Genomic DNA, 11609 nt, shown 5'->3' with positions numbered 1-11609 from the left:
AATTTAGTTTTGTAATTCATATGTTGCAACTTAGACATGGCATAATAAAGACGTAAAATAAATAAAAAAAACATGGCATATGTAAACTCCAAATGTTTTTGATGAATTTATTATAAAACGAATCATACAACAATAACAATAATAATGATAATAATAATAATAATAATAATGGCAATACATAAACATACACATAAATGTACATATATAAGCTGCAACCAACCACTGGGCATTGTGACTTTGCGCGCGCCAGTCAGTCAAGCGAGCGAAAACGGAGAGAGGAGAGATCCTTACGGCTCCACCTCACATCAAAGAATGACCACGCGATTAGCGTGGAACCCCCAGGCTCTTCTCCAGATGACGTCATGCGCGAGACGGACGAATTTGAGTTCCTTAGTGACGAGACCTGTACTTATATAGACCTTGTGTGGAAGCGCCTGATGCCGACTTTATCCGATGCTCTCTCCTGCCGTGAATACGTGGAGGATTCTTTGTTTTCCTGGGCGGGTGGGGGGAGGGGGGGCAGCACCCCCCCCGTCCCCAACAGGGGGGTCACAGGGGTCACAGTCCCCTGTAGTGAAATTTTCGTAACTACGACCGACATTCGGGACCGCCCGGTGCCGAGTCTGTCCAACGCTCTCTCCTGCCGTAAATACGTGGAGGATTCTTTGTTTTCTTGGGCGGGGGTGCAGGGGGCACAGCCCCCTGCATTAAACAATATTGTAACTAAATCGGTACCGTGAATTCCAGAGTACACAAGCATTATATCAAGAGTGGCGCAACTCTGGTATGGAAAAGACAATCTAGCCATTTCCGATGCAAACGAACACCAGAATCAACCGAACTAAAACAATAGAAATCGCACGAACCTAGTTTCGTCCCGAAAAGCGTTGGTGACGTCATTTTCCAAATTTACCGAATCTCCTAAAGGCCTTTTGGCGGTATTGCTTCTTCTGGGCAAGTGTTGCGATATCGTTATACGTTTCACAGCTATTCTCATTGTATTCCCTATACATAGGCTAGTCAAAGATCGCTAAATAAAATATACAAAATTAGAAATTTGACTCGAGGTCATTACGTTGTTTGTATTTTACAAAATTTAAATGTTACATGCGGTAATAATGTGGATGGGTGTAGCAAACACATTTAAAATTACTGAGTTTATACTTATCAGAGTAAAAATTTAATTTGAATGGATGGAAAATATATATTGCTTAGTAAAATAACAGCGATATAAGTGGTAAAGAAAATAAAACACATATAATACGTTGATGAAGGATTAATGATTAATATTATTGTTATTGGCATTATTATGATCATCATTAATGCTGTTGTTCAGATTATCAACAGTATTATTGTTCTTTGTTATCCTTATTATTATTATTATTATATTTATCATTATTTTTGTCGTCGTTATTATTATTATTATTATTTTCATTATCATTACCATTATCATTATCATTACCATTATCTTTATTATTACCATTATCATTATTATTATCATTATCATTGTTATTATCATTACCATTATTATTATTATTGCCATTATCATGATCACTACCGATATTGTTATTATCATTTTTACTATTGTTATTATTACTCTTATCATCATGATATAATTACAATTGCTACAATTACTGCTACTACTATTAATGGTATCATTATCATTATTAACTTAGTTCATAAAAAATTACAATAATTTTACTATTGTCATCATAATAACTACCATTGCACCTTATTATATTGTTTAGCTATCGACATTATCATTAAATCCTCATGATCGTCTCTAACATCACCATAGTAAGAACAGATATGACAATGATAATACTGATATCAGTAATAATGATAATGTTGATGATGGCAATGATGATGATGATGATGATAATAATAATAATAATAATACAAGTTTTATCAACATCATTATGATAATGATGATAATGGTAATATCAATGTGAAAATAATGTAATAATTATAACAATAATAATGGTAATAATAGTAGTAATAATGATAACGATAATAATAATGATAATAGTAATGAGAAAATTAGTAATCATAATAATATTAACAACAATGATGCTAATAATAATAAAGATAATAACTATGATAATAAAAATAATAATAATGATAACAACAACAACAATAATAATCATCATCATAATCATAATAATAATAGTAACAATAACAATAATAATAATAATAAAAATAATATTGATGATAACAAAAACATTCTATATATATATATATATATATATATATATATATATATATATATATATATATATATATATATATGACCACACATACACATATATATACATGTGTGTGTGTGTTGGTGTATTACACATACGCGCGCATACACACACATATGTATATGTATGTATGCATGCATGTATATCAAGAAATAAACAGCGAAGAGAAATAAAGAAAACACACGAATCTCCTAAAGGCCTTTTTGGCTGCATTGCTTTCGGGCAAGAAGTGTCACGATATGGCAATACGTCTCGCGATTATTCTCATTGTATTCCTAACATATTAACATGCTAAGAATCCGTTATGGATTGGACGTATCACGATCAACGAATTGGACAAAAATTATTTAAGGAAATTGTTAAAACTGGTTTTAAAATATTCAAGTATATATTTAAAATTACTGAGGTGTTTATAAAAACAAAAGTAGAAATGTAATCTTAATGAAAGGAAAATATATATTTAGCAAAATAATAGCAATATAAGAAATGAAAAAATGGAATATGTATAATACAAGAATACTGTGGTGAAGGCCTAATCATTGAAGGGTAAATAATAAAAGAATATATATATTGCTTGTTGGATTTCAAGACCATCGTCCAGCGGCATAAGGCCATGTTAACACAGCCTGCCAAGATCAGTAAGCCAGTTGATCCCATCCAGTGTTTCATTGTAAAAAAAAAAAAAAAAAGTCGTAAAGTTACTTTACGTATTACTTTTTCATTTTCTGCTAGTAGATTTGGTAGTGTAAATTCTATGCTTTTAATTTCCATATAATTCTTAAAGTGTTCTTTTATCTGTGCATTTTGGGCATATTGTCAGTAGGTGACTAATAGTAATGGTGCATTGGGGGCACTGTGGATGAAAAGTTTTCCCCATATATGGATTGAGGTGGGTCAGTCTTGTTGCATTGACCCTGACATCATAAATCATTTACAAATATATATTCAATAAAATGTATGAACTGGAATGCATTCATTCTTATTCACTGCAGCTTTCATTTAAACTCTACTTCAGTTCTTGAATTTTATTATTGGTTTTCACATGTTTATTCCATGCCTAGGAATGCATTATTAGAACATTATGAGTATTATCACTAAAACAGATGCAAAATGAATGATTTCATTTATATATATAGGTGATGCTATTAACACCGCATACATAATAAATCCATAATTATATAAGGATACTAAGTGCAAATAACAGAACTACATTTTTAGAATTTGGCAAAGTCGTTCTGCATCTACATTCTATTCCTGTTCATAACTGTTATCGTTTAGCAGACAAAATAAAAGTTCAAGTGAGAGAAATAATTACATCATCTATGGGTACAGCAAAATATTTCTTAGCAGGCATCCTAAGCCTCGTAGTAGTAATTAATTCCTCGTAGTAGTAGTAGTCTTAGTAGTACTAGTAGTATTGTTGTTATTATTATTGTTGTTGCCATTATCATTATCATTACAATTATTTTTATTATGATTATCATTACTATTGTCGTTATCATTATCATTATAAATATGACCATTATCATCACCTTTATTATTGTTATTATCATTATCATTATTTTCATTGCTGTTATTATTATAACAATTGTTATTATTATTATCATCATTATTGTTCCTACTACTACTATTATAATTATCATTATCATTATTAGCATTACTTCCATTGATCATTATTATTATTACCATAATAATAACAACAAAAACATCAATAACAACAATAACAATAACAATAAGGATAACAGCAACAGCAACTACAAAAACAACAATAGCAATATTAATGACAATAACAACAATGATAATATTAACAATATAAAGATTATGCTGATAATAATGATAATAATAATGATAACAACAACAACAATAATAACAATAATAATGATAATAATAATAATGAAACAGTAATAATAACGATAATAACAACAAAAATAAAAACAATAAAATAATAATAATGATAATGATAAGAATAATAACCATAATGATGATGATAATAGGAAAACAACAATAATATTGAAGACAATAATAGTAGTAATAATAATAATGATAAAAATCTAAAATAAATAAATAAATAAATAAAAGCAAAAATAATCAACAATATGATAGTCCCCCATCCAATCTCGCTTAACCTAATATTTATCTCGTTTTCTCTGATTCCTCATTCTTCCTCGTCCTCATCGTCCGCGTCTTCGTCCGGGAAGTCGTTATCGTCCTTCTTCTTCTTCTTCTTCCTCTTCTTCGTCTTCTTCTTTTTCTTCCCTTTTCCTTTCGGCGTGTCCATGTCCTCCACGTCGAGGCCGGATTCGTCGTCCTCCTTCTTCTCCTCCGGCTGTTGTGATTATTATTTTTGTTATTATTACTATTATTATTATTATCACTGTCATTATTAATATTTGATTATTATTATTATTATTATTACTATTATAATTATCATTATTACTATTATAATTATCATTATTACTATTATTATTATTATTATTATTATCATTACCATTATTATTATTATTATTATTATTATTATTATTATTATTATTATTATTATTATTATTATTATTATTATTATTATTATTATTATCATTATCATTATCATTATCATCATCATTATTATCATTATTATCATTATTATTATTATTATTATTATTATTATCATTATTATTATTGCTACTATTATCATTATTATTATTATTACTGTTATTGTTATAATTATCATCATTTTCATCATCATTATTATTATTATCCCTATATCTAAAAATCTATATTATCTACCCCGTATTTGGCCATCTATTTATCTATTTTTCTATCTTTATCTACTTCCTATTTATCTATCTATCTACCTCTCAGTCTATCTGTCTACCTATCTATCTATCTACCGATCTGTATATCGACCTATCTATCTATCTGCCTGTCTTACTATCAATCTATTTATCTAACTATATGACTAATAATAAATATATCTATCCACCTCTCTCTCTCTCTCTCTCTCTCTCTCTCTCTCTCTCTCTCTCTCTCTCTCTCTCTCTCTCTCTCTCTATATATATATATATATATATATATATATATATATATATATATATATATATAAATCTTTCAAATAATCATTCTATCACTCTTTCTACCTACCTACCTATACATGACCGTTAATATCTAATCTATCTAATCTGTCTACATCTCCGATCTCCCAGCCACTTAAGTCGACTCACCGGCAGTCTGGTGTAGTTCATGTAGAGGTAATCTTTGCAGAGGCCTTGACACAGCTCCTCCCCGCACTCCCTGCAGATCGGTAGCCTGACCTCGGGGACGGAGCCTTTGCCGGGGACGACCTGTGGGGCGAGAGTCAGTTGAGCATTGGTGTGTGGCGGTAGGTTTGGTGTGTAGTGCTGGTTAGGTTGTTGTTGTTTGGTATGGAGTGTTGGTTAGGTTGTTGTTGTTTGGTATGGAGTGTTGGTTAGGTTGTTGTTTGGTATGTAGTGTTGGTTAGGTTGTTGTTTGGTATGTAGTGTTGGTTAGGTTGTTTAGTGGTTGTTGTTTGGTAAGTAATGTTGTTTAGGGGTAGTTGTTTGGTATGGAGTGTTGGTTAGGTTGTTGTTTAGGCGTAGTTGTTTGGTATGTAGTGTTGGTTAGGTTGTTGTTGTTTAGGGGTAGTTGTTTGGTATGTAGTGTTGGTTAGGTTGTTGTTGTTTAGGGGTAGTTGTTTGGTATGTAGTGTTGGTTAGTTTGTTGTTTGGTATGTAGTGTTGGTTAGGTTGTTGTTGTTTAGGCGTAGTTGTTTGGTATGTAGTGTTGGTGAGGTTGTTGTTTGGTATGTAGTGTTGGTTAGGTTGTTTAGTGGTTGTTGTTTGGTAAGTAATGTTGGTTAGGCTGTTGTTTAGTGGTTGTTGTTTGGTATGTAGTGTTGGTTAGGTTGTTTAGTGGTTGTTGTTTGGTAAGTAATGTTGGTTAGGCTGTTGTTGTTTGGTAAGCAGTGTTGGTTAGGTTGTTGTTGTTGTTTGGTATGTAGTGTTGGTTAGGTTGTTGTTTGGTGGTTGTTGTTTGGTAAGTAGTGTTGGTTAGGTTGTTGTTTAGTGGTTGTTGTTTGGTAAGTAGTGTTGATTAGGTTGTTGTTTGGTATGTAGTGTTGGTTAGGTTGTTGTTGTTTGGTATGTAGTGCTGAAAAAAAGAATGAATAAAAGAAAAGGCGGGATATTCGGTTCAGGAATATCGTTGGTATGTAGTGGAACAAAAAAAATCGCTATATTTGGTTGAGGTATATAAGAAGAAAAACTAAATTCTGGGTTTAGGAATGGTTATGGTGTGTTGAAATTCGATGGCTTTCTTATTTGTAAATGAATATTGCAAATTGTTCATGCAAATAACTTACAAGTCAATAACTGAAAAATAAGAGGCAATATGCGTGTTTGTGTTTATCTTCCTTGATTCACACAGTCTTGTACCAACAGTTCACCAAAGGATACAACCAACCGCCACACGATCCCCAACGTGCGTGATTCCTTCTCGACGTTGCTCCTTTCAGCGTGTGTTATTTCCTTGCCTTCCTCCTAGGACTCTCTGGAGGATCAACAAGGAAATGAGGCGATGAAACGAGACAAGAGGATTACCTTGACTATCCTCCCGCGCCAGTCCTTTCCTTCGGCCAGCTTCTCTGCCTCCTCCCGCAGGCGCTGCAGTTGCAGACGACCCATATCCACGTACCTGTCCGATAGATGGCGTTAGCTCCGATTTATTTACGTATTTTTCCACACAGGAGTAAGTTCTCTCTATCCTAATGAAACAAGAAAGAGAGACTGAGAAGAGGGAAGGAACTGAGAAAGGAGTGAAAGGGGAAGAGGAGAAACGTGGGGAAGACAGGGAGAGAGAGGAGGATAGAGATAAAAAGAAGAGAGAGGAAGATAGTAAAAGAGAGAGGTATAGAGAAGGGAAAGAGGGGAAGAGAGAGAGAATCATCACCTATAGTTTAGGAGTTTAATACACTTTTGCAACAAAATAAACCCAAAATCATATACGGCATTGAATGTTCAAAGGCACCGTTAGATAACATACAACTTTATTCACATCGCTCAGTCTTGCGCGAAAGATTTCATAAATTATTTTTTAATTGCGCCAATAATTTTAGATTCTTTTCTAATTAAAAAATCACTAATTTTTGCAGATTACCTCGAAAAGATCTCCTCCTCGCAGCGAGTCTTCGGCCGGGCGGTGGTCAGCATCTTCCAGTCTATGTCCACCTGCGACAGAAAGTGGGTTCAGGTAATTTTCCTTCGCGTTTCCATTGTCGTCATTATCATTAGTAGTAGTAGCAGTAGCAGCTGTAGTAGTATTGTAGTAGTTGTAGTAGTGCTAGTAGTAGCTCAAGTAGTAACATTATTATTATTGTTGTTACTTTATTTATTTATTATTATTATTATCATCATTATTATTAGCATTAATATAATTATTATTTGTAGTATTACTATTACTATTACTATTATAATTATTATCATTATTATTATTATTAGCATTATTATTATTATTAGCATTATTATTAGCGTTAGTAGTAGTAGTATTAATTTGCGATGCATACAGCTAACTCTTTTATATATATTTTTTTTTTCAGAGAACATTCTTGGTCATTCTACAAATGCCATTGTCAACGGACGTACCCAAGAGAGAGATTTAATGACTGCTGTATCACACTGACCTCATAAAATTCCTCCATGTTGAGTCCTCGCATGGAAGGTGGAAGCGGGTCGGCGTAGGTGGGCGAGGGCTCGTCTCCCTTGCCTCTCCAGCCTCCAGGACCCTCGCCAAGGACGTCCTCCTTCAGCACCTGCAGGTAGGAGGACCAGAAGGAGGGGGAGATTTACTCTGGACCTCGAGTACGTGGTATGCGTAGATCAGTACACAGTACACATGAGTGTGTGTGTGTCTGTGTATATATATGTGTGTGTGTGTGTGTGTGTGTATATATATATATATATGTGTGTGTGTGTGTGTGTGTGTGTGTGTGTGTGTGTGTGTGTGTGTGTGTGTGTGTGTGTGTGTGTGTGTGTGTACATATATATATGTATATATATATATATATATATATATATATATATATATATATATATATATATATATATATATATATATATACATATATGTAGTATAGGTTCCCTTAGATTATAAATATACTTTCGGCGTTAATCCTGACAGAGCAGTAGAAATTAACCCTTTTACTGCCACGTCTCCTCTAGGCATTTGTCCTCCCCTCCAAGCCCCTCTCCCCCCCCCCTTGCGTCTACAAAAAGAATTCGCTTTCAGATTTTAAAGAAAATTACAAATATCTTCTGTCTTTCGTTTAGTATCAATTAGTCAAATTATTAATAAACCCCATTATTTGACTAAGCTCCCGTTAAGAGAACAACAAATATAATGATAAAAAATCCTGCTTTTTCCACATATAACCACTGTGACAGAGTGTAACACGGCAAATTCTCAACAACAAAAAAATACTGCTTGTGGATGAAGGTGACGATGATCAATTTCAACGCATTACGGTTTACTAAACGGAAGGATAAAAAAAGAGATGGTACTTCCACACAATTATATTCTTATTCCTCTTGTCAGAATCTAACTTATGAGTAACTTCATCGTTATAATAAGTGCTAATGTGAGACCTACAATGGATGCCTCATTATCATTGTCAATCTTTCTGGAAAGATAAGTTAAGGAGACTAGAACATCACTTGCAGTATCTTATCTGAGATTTTTTCAGTGTTGCCAGAGCAGAAAACCTGCCTCAGTTAGGTGGTCGTACTGAATGGTATTCGCGGTTGCCTCATTCATGCCGAGATCTTGTTACCAACATCTACCAAGCGCAGAGCTTTTACAACGATCTATTAAAGTATTATGATAAGATCGATGAAATACTGGCTGTAAGGTGAATTTGATGAACGTTTTGCTTCCGTGTTCTCTGAAAATATGTATAATATATTGATATGGAGAAGATGGTTTCTCTGTTGATTTATTGAAATATCAGATTGAATCATTTGGAATATGATGTTGGAAAGGACAGAGAATGACAGGAGCACTGAAAGATAAATTGAGCAGATTCCTATATTTTTGTCACAATCCACAAAATCCTTGCCTAGGTGACATCCGTGGACCACCGTTGAGAAATACTGATAGCATTAATATCAACATGGTTGTGTGCGTTCCTGATGTTTTGAAAACGCTAAGATTATATTTCAACATTTGAATCGTTATTTGAACTGTGTGAACCTTGTTTCGAATTGATATATTCTTAGACGTTTTTGTTTACTGATATTGTTACAATCAACTTAACTTTTGGAATTTTTATTGCTCGTTTCGTGACTTGAATGTTATGAGTGTATTATCGGCTATTTGTTTTCAGTTTTTATTCATTGCACGACGTGTTTGTCTTTCATTCCGGGTCAATGCGCAGCTTTCTTATCTGTTTCGATAATAAGAATATATTATTCTTCGCAAAAGCAACCTTTCAGATCGCCACTGTCTCCGCAAAAGGCAGAGACACAGTAGCAGAGTAAACCCATCTCGGCATGAATAAAAGATGACCAGCGGATAACGCCCGAAGTCCTACAAGTGCTTAGCCAAACAGGGGTTACTAACCTTTCCAGCTCTTTGTTTTATTCACTGATGTTTAACAGCACATAGTGTTGTAAACAATGAGTATATTGATTATTGTAAGGTAATGCATTGCTCTGATTAAAGAAAAGAACAATGTTTACAAAGAACGAGAGAAAAAAAAATCTAGCTGAGCATCAAATGACCGCTCACGTTACGTCTTGTCTCGAATACCGTTCAGTGCTGCTCCAGACGTCCGAGCGTTAAGAGGTGAGGTAGAGTGGCGGGAAAGTTGCATCAAAATAATATCTTTATCACTAAGCCAAATTAATATAATAATCTCCAGTGTTTTATACTGTGCTAAAGCCCTATTCATCAGCAATTATTTTCATTTAACAGCTGAAAAGGGGATAATCAACAAACTCGTTCAGAATGGAGGACGACGAGCCATTCGTGGTCGTGGCGGAGGACCTAGCTGCTCTCGCCCACAGGATCAAGGACGACCTCCCCGTCTCAGCGACTGTGAGTTCCTTGGGGGAGGGAGGGGGAGGGGGTACAGACCGAGAGAAACTTGAGAGGTAAAAAAGAACAATAAAATGGAGGGTTTGTGGGAAGTGTAGAATGTTTCCAGTGGCTACACGAGATATATAATGAAGGAAAAATGTGTGGATATAAAGTGACATTCTGTCGTGAGGAATATTAAAAAATATGAGTAGTATTAGAATAATTATATTCGTCTTTAATATCATTCGTATACTGTAATTATCATTACTGCTACTATCATTATGATAATTATCATCATTATAAATATTGATATCGTTATAATTACTATTATTATTGTCATTATTTTAATTATTATTGTAATCATTATTATTACTATTGTCATTATAATTATTATTGCCATTATTGTTGTTGTTACCGTTATAATTATTATCATCATCATTGTTATTGTCATTGCCTGAAGTAGTAAATGTAATAGTGTAATTATGTTCTTATTACTATTATTATCATTATCATTGTTATTGTAATTTTTATTATCATTATTTATTATTATTATTATTATCATCGTCATCATCTTCATTATTTTTATCATAATTATTGTTAATATTATCATAATCATTATATTATCATCATTGTTATTACTATTATCGTTGCCATTATTATTATTATGATTGTTATTATTATTATTATTATTATTATTATTATTATTATTATTATCATCATCATCATCATCATCATCATCATCATCATTGTCATTATCATTAATATTATGATGATGATTGTTAGTATTATTATTATTATGATGATTGTTATTATTATCATTATCATCGTTATTATTATTATTATTATTTATAATTATCATCAGTACTATTTTCATCATCATCATCAATATAATTATCATTATTGTTACTATCGTTAATAGTGTTGTTATTGTTACTATTATCATTGTCATTATTTTTTGTGTATTTGTTTGTTATGACTGTTGCTATTATTATTATCATAATTATTGCTATTATGATTATTACTATTATTATCATTATTATTAGCATTCTCATTTTTACTTGTTATTATCACTATTTTTCTAGATTTTATCATCACTCCTATAATCAGAATAATTGTTTTTATAATAATGATGATGATAATAAGTTATTATCATCATCACCATCACCATCACCATCACCACTATTAAATTCAAGGCTTTTATTTATGTTTTTTAAAAGTAGGTTTCGTGAATTCCCGTATACCATAAAGTGTACCTCAGTATTAAACAAAACTTCATACAAGTCAAGAATGCTGACGAAT

At 32.5% G+C, this 11609-nt stretch overlaps 2 protein-coding genes across 4 annotated transcripts in view; one reads left to right on the top strand and one right to left on the bottom strand.

The window, feature by feature from the left end:
* Positions 1-4246: 4246 nt before the first annotated feature.
* LOC113830598 (uncharacterized) lies at positions 4247-8067 on the bottom strand (the record flags this gene model as incomplete). Its single annotated transcript, XM_027383821.2, has 5 exons — positions 4247-4572; positions 5444-5563; positions 6839-6932; positions 7395-7465; positions 7918-8067. Coding segments are annotated over 5 exons (606 nt in total), but the record flags the coding sequence as incomplete, so codon positions are not given.
* LOC113830578 (uncharacterized) overlaps positions 7913-11609 on the top strand; it is a 5298-nt gene continuing 1601 nt past the window's right edge. Inside the window, exons 1-4 of one of the 3 annotated variants that reach the window (XM_070129154.1) lie at positions 8683-8790; positions 8977-9141; positions 9714-10076; positions 10206-10328. In XM_070129154.1, coding sequence (XP_069985255.1) covers positions 10239-10328 — 90 coding nt within the window. In that variant the 5' untranslated portion in view covers positions 8683-8790; positions 8977-9141; positions 9714-10076; positions 10206-10238. Of the gene's footprint in view, positions 8053-8682; positions 8791-8976; positions 9142-9713; positions 10077-10205; positions 10329-11609 lie in introns of those variants that run through there. The other 2 variants (XM_027383797.2, XM_027383791.2) reach the window with 2 other exon arrangements.

The sequence above is a fragment of the Penaeus vannamei genome, chromosome 13 (assembly GCF_042767895.1).
Source record: "Penaeus vannamei isolate JL-2024 chromosome 13, ASM4276789v1, whole genome shotgun sequence".
Classification (NCBI taxonomy): domain Eukaryota; kingdom Metazoa; phylum Arthropoda; class Malacostraca; order Decapoda; family Penaeidae; genus Penaeus; species Penaeus vannamei.
This window is presented reverse-complemented; position numbering and strand designations above follow the sequence as displayed.